Here is a 26,058-nt window from a genome sequence, read left to right on the forward strand (position 1 = left end):
CGGGGACTTTGCACAGGGACTGGGACACACGCACTACACCATGCACGACAGGCAGGTCATGCAACCCCCCAGTGCACAGGGACACACTGCAGTTTCAAAAACCGCGGTTTTGTCCTGCCCAAAAAATGCTGCCACCTCCACACTGATATGCTTCCCACAGGGGAAAGAAATTCCCAGCTGTAATAGGGAGTGTTAAACACCGGGTACATCCAGGCTCCAGTGCAGTGAACCCCCAAAACACACTCAGGCTCCAGCAATGTGAGCCCCCCAAAACAACTGCAGGATCCAGAGCAGTGAGCCCCCACCCAATGGTTCTACCCCCAAATTTCTCTTTGCAAAGGACAGTCCCTTTTTTTTTTTCAAAGGAAGATGTTTTTTGAATTCCCATAAACCAGAAAAAATAACTTTCTGCGGGTGCTCCCTCCTAAATTCATGTGCAGGTGGAAGCTTGGGGTAACACTGGGAGCTGAGGGCTGGTTTTCCCCACACGTTGCCCCAAAGGGCCTGTGGGGTTTGTGTTCCCAAATAAAGCCCCTGGGACCATTGCTACAGCTCACCCCACCTTCTGTGGTAGCTTCACAGCACCAGGGGCTGGCAGAGGGTGGAATCCTCTGTGCAGGGCCAGGGTGGGCCAGGGACCTGCCGTCTCCACAGCAGAGATTCACACGGAAACCCTGAGGCAGGGAGAGGCCACGGCAGGATGCGGCTGAAGGAGAATGGATTTGCTCTTGGAATGAGGATGGCTGTGGGTGAGGGGCCCTTGTGTGAGCTGCTGAGGAGGGAGTGGTGGGCTTTTTGAAAATAACAAGGAAATGCTGTCTTTTTTTAGCCTTATTATGATAGAATGGTCGAATTATGTGAGTCGGAAGGGATCTTAAAGCTCAGCCAGTTCCAGCCATAGGCAGGGCCGCCAAAATCAGGTTGCTCCAAGCCTCATCCAACCTGGCCTTTAACACCTCCAGGGATGAGGCAGCCACAGCTTCTTTGAACAGCCTGTGCCAGTGCTGGGCCAGCCGAAAGTTCTGGGGCACAAAATAATGACAGTGTAAGAGTTGAAACAGGTTGCATGGCTGCAGGATTGCAATTTGCTAAATTCTTATCAGCCTCTCCTGTCATGGCTGGGATGGAGTCAGTCTCTTCTACCAGCAACACGCTACAGGAAAAGGGAAATACGCTTAAGTTGTGCCAGGAGAGGTTTAGTTTGGATATCAGTGAAAATTTCTTCACAGAAAGCGCTGTTGAACAGCCTGTGGCACAGGCTACCCGGGACAACAGTGGAGTCCCCATCCTGAAGGGATTTCAAAGCCGCGTAAATGCGAGCATGGCTAACGGTGGCCTCGGCAGTGCTGGGGAATGGTCAGACCGGATCCGGGAGGACTTTCCCAGCCCAGCAGACGCTGTGGCTCAAGGACTCCCCCCGAGAAGGGCCCGGAACCCCTGAGGGCTCCCGGCCATGGCGGCCCCACCCGCCCCCCGCGGCGCGCGCAGGCGCGGGGCCCTCCCGACGGAGGTCGGAGTGCGCAGGCGCGGGGGCGCCGCGGGCCGGTGCGGGCCGGGACGATGGCGGGGCCCAGCCTGCGGCCGCACGTGCACTGGGCACAGCGGCACCGCGAGCTCTTCCTGCGAGTGGACCTCAGCGACGTCCGGGTACGGCCGCGACACACGGGGACAGCCGGGGACACCGGGTGAACGCACCTGCGGGGGGCACACTGACCTGGGGACACCCGCGAGGGGACATTGCGGACACCCCGGGGGTGACACCTGGGGGACGCCGGGCGGGGACACCTGTGGGGAACTGGGTGAGGGGGGAGACTTACCTGGGGGACCCCGGGGGAAATCACCTGCGGGACACCTGGAAGGGCTCACCTGCGGGGGAATCACCTGCGGGACACCTGGAAGGGCTCACCTGCGGGGGAATCACCTGCGGGCGGGGAGCCCCTGCGGGACCCCCAGGGTGGCTGACCTGCGGCTCCCCGCGGGGACAGCGGCTGCGGGCTCGGCGGTCCGGGCAGGGCTGTGGGGACACCCCGGGTGGGTGCACTGACCCCGTGAGCTGTCACCTAATGCATGTTCTCCCTCCGCAGAACCCGGACATCACCATCACCGATAATGTCCTGCACTTCAGAGGTAGGGGCTCCATCGGGGGGTCTCAGCCTGGCCCCCACCCCAGGGCTGTCCCACTTGTCCCCATGGCGGGGTGCCTGGTCCCCATCAGTGGCAGGAGCCACTGTGCTGGGCATGTCCAGATCTGCCACATTCCCATCCACAGCCCTCTGTGTTCCAGCCCTGGTAACCACAACAGGCCCTATCTTATCTAACAAGAAAACCCCAACCTCCCCATATTTAAATACCAGTGGAATTTCCATATATCCTTCCCATCCTGGGCCAGCCAAACCCTGGAGATAACTCACAGCAATTTTTCCTTTCACAAAGACCTTGTGTGCGATTCTTATCAAGCCTCCACATCAGGAACTAGTGCTCCATTTGGAAACTAAAGCAGATCTTGCCCTGAAAGATGTTTTTTTTGCAGCTGGACAGAATTTTTTAAGATGTCTCATTAGGAGCTGCTGCCTCCTCGGTGAGCCACAGCCAGGCCATTTGATAGGAGGGTGTTGCACATCATGTTCTCCTTGGGATCAGTTTACAGCGTGGAAGGGTGGGAATTGTACACAGTGTGCAGTTTTGGAGCCTTTCTGGGGAGAGGATCAATGTGGGAGATAACAAACCCTGATAAGTGCCCTTCTGCTGCTGGGAGGAACTCCCCATATCACCCTCCTACTCACCCAGCAGCACCCATCTCCCTGGGTGCTCTGTTGTGCAGAGGCTGGATCCCCCAGCAGGAGATTTTCTGCTGGATTTGAGTTATCCCTGAGCAGCCTTTTGATACCCTCTTTTGGGAATTTGACATGCTGGCTTCCTGCAGCAGGGACCCTTTTGCAGCGTGGTGCAGACTTGCAGCAGCTTTAGCTGCTGACTCCTGCATCTGCCCCTCCAAGCAAGGTTTTGGTGTCTTCCCTGTAATTGTGTGGTTTCCTCTTGCCTCTGAGGAAAGCACGAAGAAAGTGCTGTGAGTAAGTGCTGAATATTTCTGTGTACAAAGCATCCTTTGCAGGGGGAGTGTGTGGAACCACACTGACTGTCAATTCTTGTCTTTTAGCCCAGGGTCATGGTGCCAAAGGAGACAACATATATGAATTTGAGATCGAATTCCTCGAGCCAGTCGAGCCTAAGGTAGGTATTTTTACTTCTCTAGTTCTTGCAAAGAAAAAATAAATTTTGAAGAACTTGAAAGGGAAATGGCTGTGCACAAAGTTCCCAATGTACTGTTCAATTTTTTCTGTTAACTCAGTAACAGCCAGCTTTGTGGCAGTCCTGTGTGCCATTGTCTTGTTTTAATGCAAATCACCTCACTGGAGCTGCTGCTTGCATGGACCAGCTTGAGTAAGCACTTGCTTGTCACTTGTTCCACAGCAGTTTTAAGTTTTTTTAAGGATTTAAAGTGGGAGAATCTGGCAATGTGTTGTCTGATGTAACCTTGACTGGAGCTCAGGGGAACACTGTGCAGTTAGTATGATGTTTCATGGCTTCTTTTGTAGCTGGACAAAAGAAGAAAGTCAGGAGAATTTGTTTCTGGCTTGAGCAGATTTCTTAGGCTGTGGTATGTTGTGGTTCCTGCTGGAGAAGTCTTTCCTTAATCCCTGTTGCAGTGTGAGTGGGAGGAGCTGTCCCTCTGTGTTACTCACAGGTGGCTGTGAGGTCTGTCCCCACTCTCAGAGCCTGGGGCACAGGAGAACTTGGGCTTTGCTCCTGGGGCAGGATTTGTGCTGCTTATTCCTGGCTGAGTTTGGGATAGCTCCAGTCAGACTGGGAGCCACCGTTCACTTCTGCTCTTCAGCAGGGAGGGAGAAGGGAAGGAGACCATCAGAGGGGAAATTTCCAGGCTCTGTCAGCAGGCATGTTTCTGGTGTGGCTCCTGCCAGGTGTGGAGTGGCAGACAGTGAACAGCTCTTGGTTCCAGGGTCTGGTCACTGCCTTATCATCTGCCTGGCCCACAGTGTGGGAGAGGTGCCTGTCTCTGCCTGTGCCTGTCTCCTGTGCTGGCAGACACAGGCTCTGCTGTGAGCCAGGCCTGGAAGGCAAGTCCTTGTCTCTGCAGAGCAGCCTCCTTCCAAAAGTTGTCACTCTGAGTCACTGTGGAGGGACTGGAGAACAGACTGAACTCTGTAACTACAGATGGTCAGGACCAGGCAGCATCACAGTCCAGGTTTTTCTCCTTTAGTTCTGATGTGCAGCATGAGTTCCCCTTGCTGGTGCCAGCAGTGAGAAATGGAGCCTGTGGCAGGCAAGGATGAGGTGTAGTAGCTGTAAATTACAGCAGCAGCCTTCAGATGTCTGAGGAGCATCCAGGCAGCCTTGACAGAGCAGAGCTGCTGTAACATGCTCAGTTAGGAGTGCAGCTTGTGCAGCAGTTTCAGCTGGTCTGACAGGCAGTGCCACGTGGAGCAGCCTCAGGGGTCAGAAGGGCTCCAAGGTGACAGTGCCATGGGCTCCAAGGTGTCAATGCTATGGACTGTAAGGATGGAGAGGTTCTGGGCTGCCATTGTGCAGGTGGAGAGGCCTTGTGGGGTGGCAGTGAGCACACTGCTTGCTCTGTCAGCTCACCTTGTGTCCAGGAATTCCCTAAGGCTCTTAGCTCCTTCTCTCGGTGCAGCAGGGGTCACCTGGGGTCCCCTGTTTAGACAAGTACCTGTGGCTGCTGGCAGTGTTATTTTTACTGCTGGCTATAGGAGGTGGGTGGCTCACAGTACTAAGTGCAAGAAGGTGTAAAGCCAAGATCAGAGGTCTATCTAAGAAGGCTGGCACTGGGGTCTCTGCTAGCTCTGTGGTGGGATGCAGTGGTGCTGTGATATGGGCAGGCTGCTCATCAAGTCGTGCAGCTATCACAGCTGCCATCTTCAACTGGACTGCCCTTTGCTTCCATGTCTTGGTTGGCAGAGAGACATTTGTGCCACCACAGTTGTGTCATCCCTGCCTCCTTGATAAGGGGAGCTTGGCTACCAACTCAGCCTCAGAGCTTGTTTCATTGGACTTTTGCTGATGTGTCTGCCCCCAGCCTGTGTGCAGGATGACCCAGAGGCAGGTGAACATCACTGTGCAGAAGAAAGAGAGTAACTGGTGGGAGAGGCTGACCAAGCAGGAGAAGCGCCCGCTCTTCCTGGCGCCCGATTTCGACCGCTGGTTGGACGAGTCGGATGCTGAGATGGAGCTGAAGGAAAAGGTGAGTCCTGTGGGCACCTGGAGCTTGTGCTGCCACTTACAAAGTAAGGGCAGCTGTTCTCCTGTGCCTGAACCTGCATTCTTCATTTACCAGGAGTTCCTGGCATGCTGATTGCTATTGCTGTTCTATATAGAGTTGGTTAAGTGTAGAATCCCATGAACTCTCTCCTCTAACCATAGACGAGTCCTCCTGGGAGGAAAGACAGACTCCCACGTGGACTTCCCCTGGTTTCCCCTTTGCCTGTCCCCTCACTGGCTTGGTACCACTGGTGGCTAAGGAGACCAACCCCCTTTGCCCTGCCCTTATCTCCGCCCCCCACCCCTTCCCCTTCTTAAGCTGCCTGCGCTAGTGGCTGCCCTCTTTCTCGCCGGGTTCCCTTCAGCCACATGTGATATACTCTGCTGGAATAAACCCTTGCAGAAAGGAGCCTTTCTTGCCTCTCTCGCTGACCAGCTGTGGTGAGTGTTGTGTGGGGATCTGACTGCCCTGCCTGAATGTTAACCCAACGTGCTTTTCTACAGGAGAGGTTTGTTGGGAACAGGTAGTAGGCAGCAGCACCCACCATTCAACACCAGCTTTCTTAGTTAAGTGTTTCAAATTGTAAGTGGGGATTTGGAAATAGGCACATTTCTGGTTAGAATTGGAACTGGAGGCTGTGTGCTGGCTCCTTGCATGTGCCCCTTGCCCGGTGTGCTGATCCACAGAGGATCATGTCACCCTGCCATGTGGAGCCCAAAGGAGAGAGTCCTGGACATTGTCTGTGTGGGAAGCAGGGATTGCTGAGGCTTTCCTGAGCCCCTGGCTGGCCCTGCTCGTGCATTCCCACCATCTGGTGAGCTTGAGCAGCTTACTGAGTGGGGAGGTGCAAGATGGACTTGGAAAAGGCTTGAACAGACCACGTTCCTGCAAATCCTTTTTGCAACAAACACTGCCCTGTTCCCCTCTGCAGCCATGATCTTAGCAGGGAGCAGAGAGGGGCACTGCAGTGCCAAGGCCCAGGAGCTTTGGGAAAGGCAGGCAGAGAACCTGGGCTGGATGTTCTTTGTTCTCCTCAGGTTGCTGGTGGATCATGTAAGACACAGCACAGTCATAACTGAGAATTAACAGAGAGAGCTGAGGCTCTTTCAGCAAAAGCATCTAATTACTAGAACAAACCACATGGTGAGGGCAGGATAACTGGTTAACACCCTCTGGCTTTTACTGTACTATAATTTCTGGATGATGAATGTTCTGGTTTATGCTGGTGAAAATTTAAACCTTCTAGCTACTGGGTGCTTGGCTGAGTTTTAAACCCACCAGCTTTGCAGTAGTATAGTTAACAAATCACTTGCTAATTACAGTAAGTCTTTAAAACCTTATCCTTCATCTTAAGGAAGAAGAAAAGATTAACAAAATGAAAATAGAATCCAGAGTCCCAAAAGACCGTAAGTAACTGCATATTTTTAATGGGTAAAGTGGGATTTAGGAAGTTAGTTCACACTTTGTGAACCTTGACTCTTAAGGAGTTTTGAGTGGCTTGGTGTCTTGGAGGGGATGTTTGTTTTGTGAGCTATTAGAAATTTAATAAAAATGGACTGAAGTTTCCAAGGAATGTCAAAAATCTGACTAGCAAGTTCTGGAGTTCTAGCAGATAATGGCAAAAGCAGAACCCCCAGTGCACCCAACAGTGCTTTTATCACAATCAATAACTTCCCTTTTCCTTATAAGCTTTATTCTCAGAAATCCTGGTATGCAGCTCTGTTACCATTGCACTCTGCTCACCTGATGTGTTTATTATTGATTTTAGCTTTCAAACACCTGAAGAAGGGGTACCTAGTCATGTATAATCTTGTACAGTTTTTGGGATTCTCTTGGATTTTTGTGAACATGACAGTACGACTATTCATCTTAGGAAAAGGCAAGTAATGAACACTATTTTATTTATATTGGAGGGTTTGAGTTGATTTTCAGTGTTGTTTTTAAGACCTTTTAAATGGCAAAATCTAAAGGGAGATATCTTTAGGAACTAAACCACGAGTGCAATGCCAAAGAGCACAATGAAAGCCTTTCAAAGGTCATCAAAGTGTCAAGGGCAGGAAAATACTGTCCCCTTGTAAGTCACAGCTGTGTACTCTGTGAATGATACTTGTGCTCTGCCAGGATCACTTCTAACAAAATCAGCTGAAGCAAAATGTCTCGCTGACTGCAATGTTAATGTTTTTGAAAATGATCTGGACAGAATATTTTGTTTTTGTAGCAAGAACAATCCATTCTGTTGAGGTACAGCACTATTTCCATTTTTGTAAAGCAATTACTGAAATAGCTCTTGATCCTTCTGTGTGTGAAATTGAGCAGTGTTTCTGCCCCAGCTGCTGTGAGTTCAAGATAAGGCCTGTAAAGAACTTATGTAATTATGCATCATGTTTTTCTCAAAAACAGCTAGAATCCTGTTATCACAAGCTGTGCTGCTGCACCGGCTTCCTGAGCATGGAAATTCATTTCTTCTAAAATGGTTGGTTTTCTGTGTCTTACAGATTCCTTCTATGACACATTTCACACTATTTCTGATATGATGTATTTCTGTCAGACCCTGGCATTAATGGAGATCATGAATTCACTAATAGGACTGGTCAAATCACCGCTGATCCCTTCTATAGTGCAGGTTGTATTTCTAAATTCTTCTCCTTGTTTAAAGTAAATGTTTATTTTACACAAGTGTTGAGACTCTCCTAAAATAAGTGATGCAACCTCCTGGCACTGGACTAGAGGATTTCTTATTCACAAGGCAGGAACCCATGCCTTGGCTGTGACAGGCTGTCTGTCTCCTTCCATCACCTGGGTAAGGGAGTGCAGGACAGCGAAAGCAAGAAGCTGATTAAAGTACATGATTTTGATTTGGTCCCAGTGCCCTTTTTATCCTGGTTGTGGTTGTTGTGCATAAAAATTAGATGGCTGATTTGAGACTGGATCCCTTGGATTGGACCTAAATACAGGGCAAGATTCTTACTTGTAAGAAGTAGGTCACAGCTCAGCTGTGAGTTAATTGTATGCTCAGAAGTGTGAGGAGTAGATATCTTGTGTTTCTGTCAGCAAGGACTTGCCCTTCCTTCTGATGAAGAGTAAATGTTCCTCAATATGTTTTTCTTTAATAGATATTTGGAAGAAACTTCGTTTTGTTTGTTATCCTTGGAACCTTGGAGGAAATGCAGAGCAAACCTGTGGTGTTCTTCATATTTTATTTCTGGAGTATCATTGAGCTGTTCAGGTTGGTGGGATTTTCCTCCTACCAAGTGTGCACAGAACAAAGTGGTTGTTCCCAAGAAAGAAGATTTTGATCTTTGTATTTTTTGGAAGAGTTGGCCCCAGAGGGCCCTTGAGTCCTTCCTTCATCTGCCAAAAGCTGAGGCAGGGCTGGAGTCTGGAAGTGATACTGCCCTGTTGTTTATTTCTTTGATGCTTTGAATTTCCATTGTTAAATGAGGCCTTTATCTTTGAACCAAAGTAATTTTGAAGGTTTTATTAGGCAGCCAGGCAGTTGCCTTCATGCCTGTGTTCAGAATGGCCTGAGCTCTGTAAACTGCCCAATAACTGTGTGTCCATCATCATCCACAGGGACAATGCCTTGAGTATTCTGGTGTCATTTGGGAATTGTGTTGAGCACACAGTGCAGATACACAAGACCAATTCTAGTAGTAGTTACCATTTTAAAGTGTTTGTTTCTCCTCACACTGTAGGTATCCCTATTACATGCTTTCCTGCATTGGAATTGAATGGAAACCACTCACCTGGCTCCGTTACACTGCCTGGATCCCTCTCTACCCCTTAGGGGGCTTGGCAGAAGGTATCTCCTTAAAACAGTTTACTAAATAATGAATTCAAGGCTGGGAAAATAGCTCAATTTCTTTTTTTGGCAGCTGGACGTAAAATAGAGCAATAGATAAATAGATTTGCTTTGAGGTGAACCGAATATAAGCATTTTGTCTTTCATACTGAATCAGATATTATTTTCAATTTGATGTAAATCTTCCTTTTGGAGGAAAGACTCTCTTCCTGCAGGGGGAAGTAAAGGCAATGATGGGTTGCACGAAGAAATGGAATAAGAACAAGCTGCACAGGAGGCCAGTGCTCACTTCCCTCTGCTGAACCAAAGCGTTGTCTGCTGGGCCTGACTTGCTCAGCCTGGCCTGGGTTCACACCAGCTCCCAGGTCTTGATATTTCTTGTAAATGACTGCAGAGGACAGGCAGGGGCTTATTCCTGTTATTCCTGTGTTGCAAACCTGTGTCTGTGAGCCAGGAGGAGCTTTGGGCATTGCCCAACACCAAGCAGGGGGAGGAATGTGCCTGTTTCATTGCTGGGGGTATTTCTGGATGGCAAGTCCTGCTGGCACAGGCCCTGGCGCTGCAGCTGTGCCTGAGAACAGAGTCTCACCAGGAAGGTTCCCTGCTGCACCCCCTCAGGCAGGTGCTTCCCACCCTCCTGCATGTTCAACACCTTCAAAATTGCTGTCATTAATCAGCACTGGCAAATTAGAAGGGACTATGCTGAAATAGTTGGTGTGGGCTGGGTAATTATACATTTTATCTGTACTTGGTAATGATGGTGGCCTTCTGCTTTCAGCTGTCTGTATTGTTCAATCCATTCCAATCTTCAGTGAAACAGGGAAATTTAGCCTGGGATTGCCAAATCCACTGAATGTCACAATCCAGTTTCCATTTGTGCTTCAAATATATCTTATAGCCTTGTTTTTAGGTAAGTATTTAATTCTATTTCTCAATATTGAAATGAAAAGTTTCCCCTGAATAACATGATTTGTCAAAGAAAATGAAATTCCTGCATCTTGGAGACCATGGCAACACAAAATTGCTTGAGATTAAGTGTTATCCTTGTGGATTGTTCATGTAAATTTGTCAGTGATTGAGGGGAACACACCCCTAATGAGAAAAGGTGATCTTGGTAACAAATTAGCAGCATAAACTTGGGTTAAAGAAATAATTTTTACATGCATTTATAACCATAGTATACTTAGTTTCACCTTTTAGGAGGTATTTGAGCTTTAGAATTATGTAGTGGCAATCTAAACATAATTTCAAATTAAAGTAATTTAGTTAAATGTTGCAATATAATCACAAATGCAACATGATTTCATGTTTTCCCAGGAAACAATATAGAACTCTCTTTTAATAGTAATTTAAAGAAGAAAACCTGCTTGAGACATTGTTGGATTCTGGTGTTAATTAATTTGTAAACACAATTTAAATTCCTGGTACCCACACCCACGCTGGGTATCCACAACTCACAACAATCTAACCCAGAATTTTAAACTGAACTTTCACTAGATTTCTCCTGCTCACAGACATTGCTTAAAGCCACCCTTCAATTGAGTTTCACTCTGAAATACCTGGTTCATCCTCCTTAGCTCTGCACAGCTGGTGTCACAACTTCATGTTAAAGGTGACAAACAAACCTTCTAAGCAGCTCTTTGCCAAACAACCTGAGCAGCAACTCCTGCCTCAGCCAGCCAGACAATACTTGCATTAGCTTTCACTGCTACACACACCCCTAAATAATTTATTTTGTTGTGTGGTGGTTGGGTTAGTTGGGTTCTGTTATTTTTCCTTTAGATCTGGTACAGCCTTTTAGCATAAAAAGATGCAGTGATCTCCTACCTAAACACTTCATTCTTTCCCAGGGGTATTTGTAAACTACCGTTACCTCTACAAGCAAAGGAAACAGCACCTTGGACCAAAGAAGAGAAAGATGAAGTGAAGCAGGACTGCAATGATTTCTTATCTCACTTGGGGACAAGATAAGCCTCTAATTCTTACGGTTTTACCCACTGTAATGCAAGAATTTTGTAAAATGAAATGACCACGCTAAATTTCATGATTTCATAGTGAATTCAGGTAACATTCCCTTATATTGGATTTTGTTCCCTTTCCATCATCTATGCATGGCATTTACCATTGAACATTTAAACGTGTATCCTGTCAACCAGCATATTAGAAAGAAATCCTATTATCTGCATATGATATGCTTATAATCAGTGGAGCAGCACTAACTAGAAATAGTGTTTATCTTTTAATTGGAGATTTGCTCTTTCAATATTGCATGCAGATAGGGCTTCTGATGTGGGATATGCTCTTTGCTGGCCTGTGCTGTTCCTGGGAGGCATCCTGATGGCAGGAGGAGGCACAGTCTGAGGCCACTGTGCAGTGTTTGGGTGTTTATCAGCCACTGGGATAAACTTGCTCAGTATATAACCCCCCCTTTTCTTCTGCAGCATTATTGATAGTACAGAATTAAAACTGGAAGTAGTTAATGCTGATTTAAATGCTACAACTTAGTCTGTTTCTAGTTAAGCCTTGACAGAATAGGAGCTCTGTGTGGACCATAGCAATGTGTATTCCTGTAGCAACACATCCTGTCCAGTCATTAGGGAAAGGAAGCTGCCACTGAGGGCAGAAATGCTTCCCTGGTTGGTAGAGCAAGCACTGAAATGTAACAAAACAAGGGAACATAGGTACCAGCATTCCCCTGGCATGTGAATCCCAACAGAACTCCATCCAACCCATGCAAAGGGAGAATGGGGAATTCTCATGGGACATGGGGCCCCTCTGATCCATCCTGCCAGGGCTGTGGCTCCTATATTTACAGCCTTCAGCAGGGCAGCAAAGTCACTCTTCTACCTGCATTTAGGGGTGCAGCAGAGAAGTTGGTGTGTGTGGTTGACTGGCTCCTGGGGGGATGGAACAGGGGGGTCAAATAAACTGTATTATTTCGATAGCACATATCAAATCTTAGTAAGGGAGGTCCCACGCAGGTTTGAAGGACCCTTTTCTCTTTGCTTGCTTTAACCACCACCACTAAAGAGAAGCTCCCCCCACATTTCAGGTCATCTGCTGGCTCACCTGGAAACCTCTGGTTCAGCTGACTTTATTTCAGCATGTCCTTCTTCACACTGAGCCTCCTGTAGCTGATCCCAGATTCCTCTGGCCTCCTTAACCCAGCTTAGAAAGGTACAGCAAGTTTAGTTCAAACTGCACTGTGGTTATGAACAGGTTGTTTCCCAACTGCCACTGCCTCAGGCACTGCAGAGCAATGCCAGCAATCCAGGACAGACACAAGCTGAGATTAGCTTAGTGCCATGTTACTATTTATCTTTTTCTATTGCAAAACAATATGAACCCTCCAGAAAATTATTTTATATATATTAAAAGTAACAAACTGCAGAAGGTTTGTGATATGGACCCAGTGCTTGTTACTGTAAATGAAATAGTGTTATGAGACTAACATAGAAGCAGTACAAGCTCCACGCTGCATTTCACAAATTGTGTTCTGTCAACAAGAGGCGTGATACAACTTCTCTTTGGGAGAAGCACAGCCTACTTTACTCAGGAGAGTTGAGCACTATTTACACAATATTTCACTTAGCACACACTGTACCTATGTTTGAAGTATGTGAAAGGGTTGAATTAGCTGAGTAACAGAACAGCAAGGATCACTTTCATACTTTGATTTCTTCTCTGGGCATTTAAACCTCTGTTATGAAATCCGTATGTATTCATCAGTGAAACTGTGGTACCTAGTGCAAGCTGTCATGGATCTTACACTACTGAATTTTAGTCCTTCAGAAAGAATGTGTTTCTATTAATAAAGATTTACAACCAAATTTTGTTTTAGTTCAGTTGTTTGTTCTTTCAAATTATACAACTTCCTGAGAAGTTGTATCATTTGATATTTAACTTGAGATAAACAGCTGGGACCTGAGCCTTCACCAGGTCAGCCTTTTGGGCCACACCGCCCACTATGAAAATGGAACAAATCCAACTTAAATTTTCATGAAGAATTACTCTTTATTTGTATTATGCAAATAAAAAAAACATATGTCCCAAGATCAAGTTACTTTCAGAAGCATAAGCACTGCAATGCAAGTGATAATGCTTAGTACAAACAGTCTGTCAAGTTGGGCATAAAGTCAGGGCCAACGCCCCAAAATCAGTTTTGTATCTGATCCTGCAGGGTGCTTTTCACACCTTTCTTTGGACTAATCAAGTTGATGTTTAAAGTGTAGTAGCTGCCTTTTAGGATATTTTCACCAGCGAGTTCAGTTGTGTAGTAACTGCATTTTGGGGAGGCCAAAATCCAAGAGCTGCCAATGGCATTTTTTTTCTCTCCTCACATGTACTAAATAACTTCTACCCATCATCCAACACCACCACTGGGTTTGGGACACTTTCCACAGTTTCCAGGTCTGACTAACAGCCACCACAAACGAGCTACGTTTGTTTAGAGAGCACTGATGCAAAACTTCCCCGTTTGGATAGGAAGTTCTTCAAACAGCGATTGAACAGGCCAGAAGAAAATCTGAACTGCTTGAGCCTTAATCTAGAGAAGCTCCCAAAATGGAGACTTCACATTCTCTCAGTGCTGCTACTGGAAAAGTCAGTCTGCAGAGGAGCAATGTTGTGATCATAGGCAGCATATTCTGAGGCCCCAGTACTTGCCACCTTGAGCTGCTGGGCCGCGTGTGTGAGCTGGAAGGCGGCGTCGGGGTGGGCGGTGTCGGGCAGCAGCGTGCACTCCCGCTCCAGCATGTCTGCCACGCCCTTCAGCAGCTCCAGGAAGCCGAAGGCCAGAGCTGCCTTCCGCAAACGGTTCAGCTCCTGCAAAGACACAGAACCCTTTTAAAGCCACTCCAAGCCTCGACATCAAACGTGGGTTTCTTGTATCTGTTTTTAAAGGTGATGTTACTCACAGTACAGCTGCTGGAAAGTGCTCAGCTGCTCATGGATGATAGAAAATCAGGGCTGAAGATGACAGTGGTCTTCCCTTGATCCTTTCCTATAAACCTCCACTTCTTCCTTTTGTGCATTCAGCTATTGTACCTGCCTGCTTTGTCTGTGTCCCAGCAGGGCTCCAGCTTAGGCTTCACTGACTGACTGCTGCCTTTGACCACAGTGTCCAGTCAAATGTAGATACATTGATTTTTCTTCCCTATAAACTGAACAGTGCTTAGTGCACTTAGGCAGGATATTCATTCTTCAGGTCTCTGGAGGCTGCAATACCAAACTGCTTCAGCACTAAGCTTGCAAGAGGAATAATTACCTCCAGCTAGTCTGGTTATGGATCATTATGGTGTGGCCAAATGTGCCTGGAACTTTGTCATTCTCTGCCTCAGTTATAGATAAAATGGAGGAGACATTTTCAAGACTCAGAATGACATCTGTGTTCCTATTCCTCTCTGATCCCTGTTCATTTCTGCCTGGACAACAGCATAGAAGTTCACCATGGAAGTAGCAGAGGTCATGAGGGGCACTTGTGGACATGACACATCTGTGCCACAAAATGTAGTGCCAGACCATTGAAATGAGACCCCCTTGTCTCACCCAACCAGCCTGTAAGTTTTGCAGAGCACTGCAAGCCTGAACAGAGCACACTGTGGTTCCTCTGTCAAATGCATCACCATCACTGTGGATCAAACTTGGCCACCCTGGAATGTTACTCACTTTATAGAAGGTCTGTGTTTTTTCAGGGAGTTTCCTTGCATTTCTCAAGATCTTCTGTACATCTGTCTGCAGAAAAGAGAAAAAAAAAATTCAAAAGTCTTGCTAGCTTCTGGGGGAAGCTGCAGAACAACCCCCAACTCTTTAGAGATAAATTATCCTGACCATTGACAAAACTGCAGCTCACAAAGGCTGAAACATAACTGGTAATTATACTAAATCGAATAAACCAAGCCAGATGCTCCACTGGAGACACAACTCTCATTAAACAAGCTATGCTTTCTGATTGCATTTTAATCATGACATTGTAAAGAGGCAGTGTTTATAAAAATGAAAGAAAAGCAATAAAGGAATTACTCTAAATGTGCAAGACATGCACAGACTGCAGTTCCTGCTGAGATGGCTCCTGCTGCTCCAGGTAAAGCAGCACACCCTGGCTCACTACCTGCAGGCCACTGGGTTTGATCCACACAGTGACATTCTGAGCGTAGCTGCGCTTGTTCTTGGGCTGCAGAGGGAAAGGGCTCTTGTTGTCATCCTCTCCATAAGGATTTTCTTTTGCATCTGGGAGAAAAAATAAATGATAGACTTAGCAACCAAAAATTGCCAAGATCATTCACACAGCACTGCATGTTTAAGAGTTACTCAGAGGAGTGTGACCAGCACCTGAAATGGGGCCAAGCTGTGCCATCTTCCCCAGCCATGGGAGGGGCTCAGGACCAGGTTCAAAGAGTGACATCATGAGGTTTGATTTCTTCTTGCTATCAGCTTGTGAATAAAGCATTCCATACCACTCCGGCCTGTGAAAAAGAGCAAACCCTCAAAGGCTGAAAATCTTCCACCCCTCTGCATAGAATGTGCCTCCCTCTCACTGTGTGGAGGCTCAATGTTTGCAATTTGTACTGACAGAAACAAATCTGCAATTAAAAATCAACAGCTTAGTCTAGCAGTGCAGAGTTCTGCACAGAATACAGATATAAATAAGCATAATTTATAAATAAAGCCTAAATGAGCAAAGTAAGAGATTTTTCAGGCAGACATCCAGCTCCATACCCCAACTGGACGAGAGCCACCATGCCTTCCACTTTCAGGCTGCCATGTAATAAAACACAGAAGTTGGGGATTTTCCCAGCAATCTGATTAGCTGAATTCTCATCTTCAGTGTCATCTGTGATCCCAGGTCCCACCTCATCCCCCTCTGGGGAAGAATCAAAGCAAACAAAGAGAAAACATGAGAATAAATTCAAACACAAGAGATCTGTTTCCATGACACCACCCTTTACTGTCTGCCTGCAAGAGTTAATTAATACTTTTGTAGAACAAACAGCTGCAGAATGAACTGCTTGGGCAAAGTGGCACACTAATGATACATAAATGTTCCACTGCATTGTACTCAAGGGCATTAAATATTAATCTTGCACCACGTATTTCATGGCTCATTATTATTCTGAACTGTATGTTTAGCATGTTCTATTAATAATGATGTTGGAAGGACCCTGGCCCCTCTATGAACTTCACAAAGAACACAGGATGTAAAACAAGAGAGCTTATGGTCAAGGTTTTAATTTTAATGCAACCACACAAATATGTGATTGCATTAAACCTGTCCAAACCTCATTACAAGGGAAGCTTAAAATAGTTTTTGCTGAAATAAACCAAACTTGCTCACCTCTGTTAAGTGCAATGGGCAGTACCAAGTGTCTGGACAAGACAGGAGGGCTGGAAATGTCTGCAATATCTACAAACCCAACAATTTCTAGATCTGCAGGGAGATAACAGATTTAAATCAGATTTAAGACAGTTTAAGTCATAATTGGAAATAACTGAAATGTATTCAGAGGCTATTGAACATCACCACCACCAGGTTTTCTGAAGCAATGACTAAAGGTGGCACAAGAGAACCCATACTGAACTGGAGTGCAAAGGTGTTAATAAGTTAGAAATACATAAAACACACAACTTTTGAAGATGATTTTCAGCACACACAGCCTGCTAACTGCTGCCCACGAGCTGTGCTGCTGGACAGTTACAGAACTGAGCACCTTGATATTTACACTGTACACAATCCACTGCTGTCTTACAAATTCCAAAAGAGAAAAAGCAAATACCTGCTGCTCATGGGAGCTGTGTCCACTAACGGGAGGGCTGGGAAGGTTTTTCTTTGCACAGTTTTTTTTAAAAATAATTTGTCTTCACTGAAGCTTATGAGGGTGTTCATGGAAAGCAGCCTGTGGCTGTTTCCCACACTCTACCCCTAGAAATTGTCACCCTGGGCTCTGAAAGTGCCTCGACCTTACTGCACCCCACATGGATGAAGCAGGACGGGATTTTTGTTCCCTGGTGTCACACATACATCAAAAAATTACACAATTGGAGACTGATCCTTGCAGAGACAAAGTGGATGAAGTGGATGAAGTCCACAGGATGAGAGGTGGTAGTGAAAGGGCAGAAATCAAATAGATTTTAGTAAAAAAGCAATCAAAGATTTGTTACCTGTATTAATTGCTTTAGGAATGGGGTCTATTTCCTCATCTATAATGAAAGGCTCTGGTCTGGGAAATACTTGCACATCAGATGTTAAGTGGCCACACTTGAGGACAGCATGGAATGGTGTATAAGCCAGGTCTATTAGCTTTCTAGAACACAGTTATTAAGGAAAACATAATACATATTAAATGAAAATAGTTTGTCTAAGGCACACTATTTTAGCTCCCAAACCTTTTTTAACTACAGTTAATTCAATAGTTCTAATGTTGCTAAATTATGAAACAAAGCAGCATTATCCCAGTCATGGAAAATGAACAATAATTATGGAAATTACTGTCTTCTATCTGCCAAGCATAAACAGATGCCACAGTTTGGTTACAATGACTAAATAAATATTGACCACAACTAGTGAAGGCCAAGATGAAATTACAGTTAACAAGATCAAAAAATAAAAATAAAGAGTTTAATTAGAACATCTCATACCATCAGATTTCTTATTGTTTGTGTTTTTCTTTTGAGATACCAACTGGGGACCTTCCCAAAAGTCTGTTATCTACAAGTGCACTCACCCAAACATGGACTGCACATTCTTCAGGCACAGGGGGCCATCAATGGTGAAAATCTGCCCTTCCCCATTGTTTAAATCAATGAGCCGTTCCAGGCAGTCTAAGGAATCTGTGCTTTGAAGCTGCAGAAGAAGAAAGGAAAATATTTTTGTTGAGTGTTCTTTTTATTCTCTTTTGTACTAACCAGTATTTTTAAAGAAAATATACACAACACAGCAAAAAGCATCTGATTGGATGCTCCCATGATTTTTTGTTCTCTCTCTCCTTTCCAAATAAACCAACATTCTTTGTCTCCCAGGCAATGTTCTCTTATTACTTATCAGAAATAGATGATTTATTTTAAATATTTATTTTAAATATTTTCCCAGTTATTTTGAGATGTTAACAGTGCTTCAATCCACCAAAAGGATCATCCTTGACAGAGACCATGAAGCTGAGATATCTAATTGATGCCTAAGCACAAAACCCTTCTGTGAAGGACACAAGAATACAGGTGTCAAATCAAAAGCAATGCTATTAATAAAACTTAATCTAATGAATATTAGTCAAATAGGCTTCTTTTTAAACAAATGTTTATGCAGCAGAATTCTAACTCCTATGAAAATTTTTAAAGCTGGGATTGAAATTTGCAAGAGAAAGAGAAATGGGGAAGAAAATTGACACCTTTCCTTCAAAACTAAGGGAAGGTGTTTTGAACACTGGCTTGGAGACTTCAGTTTTCCCCTCTCACATTTCTACATACAGCTACTGTGTCTTAAGTGTTAAGCATCTTTGCAGCACAAGTAATTTATTCAAGAACTTAACTGTAGATTAAGAAGAGCCCCAAAAGCATTCAATGTGATTAATGCAGTAGTAATATAAACAGAGACATTAAAATCCCATAATATTCCCCAGGGACAAACTGACATGATTTATAAAGACTATGGTAATAAAGCAGTAGCAGTAGATAATAACAGTGCAATAATAAACCTTTAATTCTCTTTCACCCATAACTAAGCACCAGAATGTCAACTAAACCTTAAGCACGGGAACATCAAGACAACTGGCCGTTAGCTCAGACAGGACCAACAATTTCCCAACGCAACAAAGAATAAGCCATCACCTCTTCCAGGTTGGCCATGCACATGACGTAGAGCTTGGACGGGAACGGGAAGGGCAGTGGGAACCTGTTGCTGTCGCTGCGCTGGCTGTGGGTGGCCAGGGAGTGGCGCAGGGAGCCCCGGCCGATGCCCAGGCAGCCGTCGGTGACCAGGACAACCTGCGGGACCGGGACAGTGAGACACTTGCAGCTGCACCGCGCACCCTGCAGGAGCCTTCCTGCAGCACCTGCTCCCACACAAACTCCCTATCCCAGCAGGTTTCCTCCACCCAGCTGGGCAAAATTTCCAGAAGGAGCCCCACATCAAGGAGAAGTTGAAGACTGAACCCTCATGGTTTACACAATGTGCATGGTAAATAAGTGTTTTCTTGGCATTAGGTAATTGCACCAACATTTGAATCTCATACATTTAACTGTACACTACAAGCACAGTGGCTACACAGCCAAAAACCAACCTCCTGCTGCTGGACTCAAGGATTCCAGGTTTATTGTCAGATGAATGATAAAGCCTCTTTTCTGGATTTCTTCTGCAAAATCTGGAGAGCAACTCAACTTCCACTACAAGCCACAGAAACCTCAAAAAAGGTGACGTTTCCATGGCTTGTAGTGGAAGTTGAGTGATCTTAATGCTTTGCAAATACAGCTGCATTATCCTCACATTCTGCAGCAGAATTACTATATCCAAACCACACTTTTTCATTCAATTGCACATCCAGAGTCAATCCCTGTGGAAACCTGCACTAATTACACTGAATAATGGGATTATTTACACTCAGCTGTGACCCAACTTCCAGAGGAGTAAAAGAGCTGCTCCTTCAATGCTGCATGGCAACAGCAGGCATGACTTCTGGCTGCTAGGTAAGGAAAATCAAACCCAGCTGAAACTCCACGTGTAATTGCTACATCCAGATTTGTATTCTCCCTGCATCCTCAGTCTCTCTCAGTGTCTCCTCAGAACTGGTGCTCACCAGTGATGTTTTCCACTACTCCAAGGCTGCACAGTTCATTCCTCAGTGCCCTCCACCACCCAGCAACTGAAGTGCCAGTAAAATCAGCTATGGCACAAATGAGACACAAAACAGTTGAGGTCTAAGCTCTGCCTGGTTTTCACATCTTTCTTGTTGTTTGTTTTCTTTTCTGTCCCAAGGTGCCCTTTGTCCATGTTGGATGATGAAGCAGCGCCTCACCAATAAACCTCTATCCTTTTTCTCCTTTAGGAATATTGCTTCAGGCATCTCCCCACCTCACTGAGCTGCAAAATTACTGAACTTAAATCAAGTGTCTGAGAAAACCAAGGGTTTTATGGCAAACTCTGCCATAAAAGGCAGCAGATTTGGAAGGCTGAGAGCTTGCAGGGCTGAATGGGGGCTGTGAGCAGCTGCATGGCAAATGACTCATTTGGGAGAGAAGTCAGATCAAAACACAGCAGCAGCAGCCCCACGCTGTTGGTTGAGAGCTGGGATTGTTAAAGCCCTGGAGGACTGGAAGGGAGAGGCTCCTGATGTGGGACTACACCCTTTCCAAATGCACTGAGGCTCCTGGGACAGCAGACTGCATCCAGATCAGACACCAGGCCTGCACAGAGTGCTCCTGAGCCACGTTTCACAATCCACTGCACCACAAGAACACACTGGGCAGGAAACAGCCCCATTTTTTTTTTTGTTGCTGAATATTTTTATAAAGCCGACCTTCTGTTCATACTGCAGGTTTAGCCAAAATACTAATTCTTTGTGGTTTTGCACAAAGCATGCCTGAGAGCATTCCAAACTTTCAAATTACATTTACATTTCTATGTGCAACTCACAGGAACAGAATCAATCACAGAATCACAGGATGCTTCAGGTTGGAAGGGGTCCTAAACATCACCAAGTTCCAATCTCCCTGCCAAGGATAACTGAACATGCAGTGAACTAAACCTAAACCAGAGCAATCAGCCTTACCTGGCAAGGAATTGCTGCCCCCCACTCCTGCTGGACAATATTGCAAACCCCCAGCAGCGCCGACTCCAAACAGGTTTTGTCATAATCATCCATGTTACTGAGGGCTTCCTGCAAAGACAAACACCACAGTCACTGCTGGGGGAGCATCCCTGCCAGGCACACCAGCAGGCACTCCTGCCTTTCAAGGAACTGCAATATTATCAACGTATTATCAACTGTATTAATATTATATTTATATTAATTTATTTGTAGTATATTAACTGTATTAATATTATTAACTGCAATATTATCAGCACAGCTCTTTAACAGTGAAAAAACACCTTTGCATGTCTTAAAAAAGTGAAAACCTGAGGCAACATTTAGCTGAGAAAATCCTCCCAGGTGTCAGAGCAGAGACCACAAGGAGTTTATTTCCAAAAACTCTTTGGCAGAGAGAGAGTGACAAACCCAAAACTCACATCTGCATCCATAAACCAGCTTTCCTCTTAGAAATTAAAACCTCACACTTAACACAGCATCACCAAGGTGCAGTTGTGAGATGAACTTGCTAAAGGAGCTGGTTGGGCTCCTGGCTTGTAAAATTTCTCAAATGAACTCTTAGGGAAGTGAAAATTAATCAGAGAGGATGCACTGGCACTCTCCTGCTAAACTGCAAACATAACAGAGAACAGCTTTAAAAATCTCTTTGCCCAATGGACAAACCCAAACCATGGTGTGAGAGCAATGTGTCCTTTCCCCCTGCCTGTGCGGGTCAGCTATAAATGTACAAATTTTACTGGATTCACAGGCTCCAGTGCCTTACTGCATTCATGTGAAACTTCCCTCTTGGACTTTCCACTTCCCATTTCCTCCTCCCAAATCCCACCCCATCTTTGAGGCCTAAAATCACTCATTCTCACTCTTGCACTGTTTTGACCTCAACACACTTTTAGCAGCAGCTTCTCTCTATCAAAGCCTTTCTAAATGGTCCTGGCAGCTGCATTGTTTACCAAGAGCAAACCAACAACCACACATAAAACCAGGGACATTACAGACCCATTTGGGGAGCTTCATCAGGCAGCCCTTCCCTCCATCCCATTTTTAACTCCATTCCATTTCAGAACCAATGAGCCACACCTCAGTGCTCACCTGCAAAGTGCAACTGGCAAAGCACACTGATTTCACCTGCCCTTAAAATGAGGACAAACTCACTCAATTCACAACGTTGTGCACAGCATGATACCAAATCACACAACTTCACCCTGTTTTGATGGCACAAATGGCTGATTTTTAAAAATGTCGACGATTTACTGCTTTAGTGTTCATACGCCCTACCTGGAGTGTGTTGTAGTCTCTTGTGAAGGGCACCATGAGCTCCCAGAGGGATGAAAACACCACCAAGGCCGTGAACTCCAGCTTGTAGTTGGTGGCCATGTGCTCGAAGAGCATGGTGAGCCCGTGGGCAGCCAGGTGCTTGCGCTGGTACTCCTCGGAGCCCTCCACCGACACGGGCCGCGTCATGGACAGCGACACGTCCACCACCACCACCGTGGGCATGGCGAGCCGCCCCTGGGCCGCCCTCACGGACGGGCTCGGCCGGGATCAGCTGCCTGCAGGGGAGGAAGGCACAAATCACCACCAAAGCCGCTCCTGGGGAGCCGCGCGTCTCTCCCCCTCACGCTGAGCCCGGGCAGGAGCGACAGTTACCCTTGTCCCCCTCAGAACGAGGGGCTGAGCACGGATTAGGTGAATGCACGCTGAACCCCGCACGGCATTTCCAGCCGGGCGCAGCGCGAGGCCTGGAGACGGCAGGAGCTGAGCCTCGCTGGGGAAAGGGCGCAGCGCTGCCGCTCTGAGGGCGGTCGGGCAGGGATCCAGCCCTCCCTGCGAGCCTTCGCCCTCAGCGGGGCTGTCTCGGAGCGCTCCGGGCCGAGCGGCGGCGGCGGGCACGGAGCGGGGCGGCGGAAGGGAAACGCTGCTGCACACCCCGTCCCGCCGCGCCACCATGCGTCCGGCACGGAAATCGTCCGGTCGGATGGCGCGGCCCGGGCGGGAAGGGCCGCGCCTCACGCAGTCCGCCCGTGAGGGCTGACCCCGCGTGGGAAGCGGGAATGTGGGATGGCCGTGCTGGGGGAATGTGGTGCCCACGTAAAATAGCGCTACAAATGACCGCTATGTGTGGAGAAGAGTTTATGGATAAGCATCCCGGCTGGGCAGTGCGCCTCCTTCTCCCGCTTCTGCACCTGTGGGAGTGGGGGAGCGGGAGGCAATGAACTCCAGTGCAAAACTGGGGTGTACTCCTGAAACTGTGTGTTCAGACAACAGTTTGCTTTAAAATTATCAGAGAGGCACAGGATAGTTTAGCCGAAAAAGCCCTCTAAGATCGTCAAGTCCCACTATTGTCTTAGCGCTGCCAAGGCCACCATAGGCCATGTCCCCATGTGCCACATCCATCCAGCTTTAAATCCCTCCAGGGATGGGGACTCCAGCACTGCCCTGGGAAGCCTGCTCCAATGCTGAACAAGCCTTTCAGCAAAGAAATTTCCCTTAATATCCAACCAAAATCTCCCCTGCTGCAACTTGAGGCCGTTCTCTCTCCTCCTGTCCCTGTTCCCTGGAGCAGAGCCTGACCCCCCGGCTGTCCCCTCCTGTCAGGAGTTGTGCAGAGCCACAAGGTCCCTCCTGAGCCTCCTTTGCTCCAGGCTGAGCTCTCTCAGCTCCCTCAACCACTCCAGATCCTTCCCCAGCTCCATTCCCTTCCCTGGACATCCTCCAGCACCTTGATGTCCTTCTCGCCATGAGAGACCCAAAATCAAATCACACATTTCTAATTCCCCTGCAATAAATCTGACTATTAGACTGCTGTGGCTGTTAAATCCTTGGCTAGGGATGATGTTATTTCTTTCCCTGTGAAGCTGCACCATATCAGTGCCACAGAAGAGTCCCAGGTCCCTGCTCTCTCCCTCTGCCTCAGCGCTCCTGGCACAGGCCCTGAGGGATTTTCCAGGAGTCAGTGAGTTTTAAACCTTGCTCTGGCATTGCAAAATGGTCACATACTGTGGCAAAGACCAGCAGAGCTGCTTGTCTGGCATCTGGCCTGTCAGCCACAGGAGATGCCTCAAAGTGTTCCATGTTTAAAAGTGTTTATAAATGTGATTTAGCCGCTGCCAGGGCCGTGAGGGTGATCCACGTCCATGGCTGGTGCTTCAGTGCAGGAGTTTGGGAAGGGGATAATCACCTGTCCTCACACTGAGAATAACCTGTGGTAGCAGACAAAGGTTCAGAGATAGACCCAAATCTATACAATACTATTTAATCTTCTTAGGGGCTGTGGGTATTAAACTGGATTGGGAATTCCTCCACTAACATGTCCTTCACACCTGACCTGCTCTTCTTTTGGGACTCTGCCAGCAGAGGAGACATCCTGAAAATGGGATCATTTTCACCTGCCTCTCTCTGCAACAGCATCTCCCATCTGGCTGTTAAGTACCAAAGAAGCTTCCAGCAATACACCCAGCCTCTGGAACTCCCTTTCCTCCTGGACAGACCTTTGGAAGGTAGGCTGGGGAGCTTTGTGTGATTGCTTGGATTTCGTGTTACTGAGACAGGAGGTCAGAAAAGGAGTTTATCAGGAATTGACCTAAACTTAGAAGACGAGAGAAACAATTCTGAATTCTTCTGGTCAGGAGTTGTGAAAGGCTGCAGAGCTCTTAGAACTGATCCTAGTTTTGGATTTCTTTCTGTTTGCAAAACATCTTTTAAGCAGCTTGTTTTGGAGATTTTAAAATAGGAGTGTGTGCATAACTGTATTCTCTCTCTGCCTTTTAACTCTCCTGTCTTTGTTAGGGAAAGTTATTTTCTCTTAACATGCAATTTGTTATACCTCTTGTGCTGTTCTGCCACATGTATGTTTATTTTCTTTTTATGTATGAAAAGCAAAGCTTGTATTATCTATTTATTTAGGTATTCCCATAACCCTCTCTTACAGTTGCCTTAGTGATTCTCCCAGTTATTTAAATTAACATTGCCTGTTTTGCAAGGAATTTAGGCTGTTAACTTCCCTGGGTGTTATGCAAGAGGGTGACTGTGTGATAACTTGCATGAAGAGCTTATCTGAGAATGGTTTAGAAAACTATGATTCACAGCTAAAGAATAATGTAACATGCCCACTCTGGGGAAAAAAATAATCCATGAAGAGTGTCATTCTAAGGTAAAACATTCAAGCAGTGCTGAAGAGTGAATTCTGTCCAGCCCCAAATCCCTGTTCCTGTGCTGTCACAGCTGCAAGCACTGTCACTCTGACATTTACAATTTCTCCCCCTTTCTAAATGCTGCTCACATAATTATGCAAGATATGCTAATTACCCCCTAATAAAAGGTATGATTACAATTCCACTTTGCCAGTTCTGATTTCAGAAAGCCCTGAAAAGATGTAGTCATAGAAACAAATGGCTGCTCAGCACCCCCAGTTTTACTAGAACCACGTTCTCCTCACCCTCTGCTCAAACTGAAGGAAAAACCTCGCCCTTGGATGGTTTCCTGGAGAGTGAAAGGCTGGAAAGCCATGGAGCAGCATCACATCTAAACCAGTTTCCATCCCCCTGAGGTTGTTTTGGTGAATAACTGGTTTAGCAGGGATACTTGAACAGCTTGGTCTTGTCTTCAGAGCATCATTTTTAGCAATTTAAATTTGGTTCCTTGACAGAAGCCGTATGCACTCCTCCTGCACCACACTGACCCAATTGATAATATTGCAGAATAACAACTGGACTCTGCTCAATGCAGTCCTTAACAGCTCCTGCATATGGGCATTTGGTGGAACCAGAATTCAGCTTGGATTGGACTGCCTCAGCCAACTCCACTCTCTTAAGCCAAAACTTTCATTATTAATCAGCATAGCCTACAGTCATATTAATAAATAGACTGAAATCTGGATCTAGATCTCTCTTTACTCATTTAAATCCATTTCTTTTTGTAGAAAAATAGACAAGCAGTCAGTGAAGGGCTGCTGCCCAAATGCTGGAAAGTTGCAGTACTTTGTTTTTCACACCAGATTTTCTTTTGCAGGATTCCCCATTCTGTGCTATGCAGCTCCACTCCTGATGCTCCAGATCAGCTAGAAATTGTGCTTGCAGTTCCAATCCTGATGCTCCAGATCAGCAAACTGCTGACCAAGTGAAGTCTTCAGTGGCTTCTGGACACAGGTCTGAGTTTGGAACCTTTAG

The 26,058-nt window shown here is 46.3% G+C and overlaps 2 protein-coding genes across 2 annotated transcripts; one reads left to right on the plus strand and one right to left on the minus strand.

The window, feature by feature from the left end:
• Positions 1–1,531: 1,531 nt before the first annotated feature.
• HACD3 (3-hydroxyacyl-CoA dehydratase 3) lies at positions 1,532–12,928 on the plus strand. Its single transcript, XM_063169976.1, has 11 exons — positions 1,532–1,647; positions 2,085–2,127; positions 3,158–3,231; positions 5,114–5,278; positions 6,651–6,702; positions 7,065–7,175; positions 7,792–7,919; positions 8,410–8,522; positions 8,992–9,098; positions 9,877–10,008; positions 10,949–12,928. Exons 1-11 carry the CDS (start codon positions 1,561–1,563, stop codon positions 11,023–11,025), a joined length of 1,089 nt encoding a protein of 362 aa, XP_063026046.1. The 5' UTR covers positions 1,532–1,560; the 3' UTR covers positions 11,026–12,928.
• On the minus strand, positions 10,947–22,772 carry INTS14 (integrator complex subunit 14). The gene is made up of 12 exons (XM_063169975.1): positions 22,541–22,772; positions 22,169–22,443; positions 20,855–20,962; positions 18,918–19,073; positions 17,819–17,937; positions 17,256–17,398; positions 16,432–16,524; positions 15,816–15,960; positions 15,429–15,562; positions 15,208–15,326; positions 14,766–14,831; positions 10,947–13,922 (listed from the first exon to the last, which is right to left on the minus strand). The coding sequence occupies exons 2-12, from the start codon at positions 22,388–22,390 to the stop codon at positions 13,671–13,673; spliced, it is 1,557 nt and encodes a 518-aa protein (XP_063026045.1). The 5' UTR covers positions 22,391–22,443; positions 22,541–22,772; the 3' UTR covers positions 10,947–13,670.
• Positions 22,773–26,058: the final 3,286 nt, after the last annotated feature.

This window comes from Melospiza melodia, chromosome 15 (genome assembly GCF_035770615.1).
Source record: "Melospiza melodia melodia isolate bMelMel2 chromosome 15, bMelMel2.pri, whole genome shotgun sequence".
Lineage (NCBI taxonomy): Eukaryota > Metazoa > Chordata > Aves > Passeriformes > Passerellidae > Melospiza > Melospiza melodia.

What these genes read in the sequence shown, in the direction of transcription:
- HACD3 (XM_063169976.1), top strand. Translation starts at nt 1,561, where the DNA reads ATGGCGGGGCCCAGCCTGCGGCCGCACGTGCACTGGGCACAGCGGCAC. An exon ending in TGGACCTCAGCGACGTCCGG is followed by an intron (nt 1,648 to 2,084) that starts GTACGGCCGCGA and finishes CTCCCTCCGCAG; the next exon opens with AACCCGGACATCACCATCAC. An exon ending in ACTATTCATCTTAGGAAAAG is followed by an intron (nt 7,176 to 7,791) that starts GCAAGTAATGAA and finishes TGTGTCTTACAG; the next exon opens with ATTCCTTCTATGACACATTT.
- INTS14 (XM_063169975.1), bottom strand. Translation starts at nt 22,390, where the DNA reads ATGCCCACGGTGGTGGTGGTGGACGTGTCGCTGTCCATGACGCGGCCC. An exon ending in GCATGGCCAACCTGGAAGAG is followed by an intron (nt 17,938 to 18,917) that starts GTGATGGCTTAT and finishes CTTCTTCTGCAG; the next exon opens with CTTCAAAGCACAGATTCCTT. An exon ending in GTGGCTCTCGTCCAGTTGGG is followed by an intron (nt 15,563 to 15,815) that starts GTATGGAGCTGG and finishes TCTTTTTCACAG; the next exon opens with GCCGGAGTGGTATGGAATGC.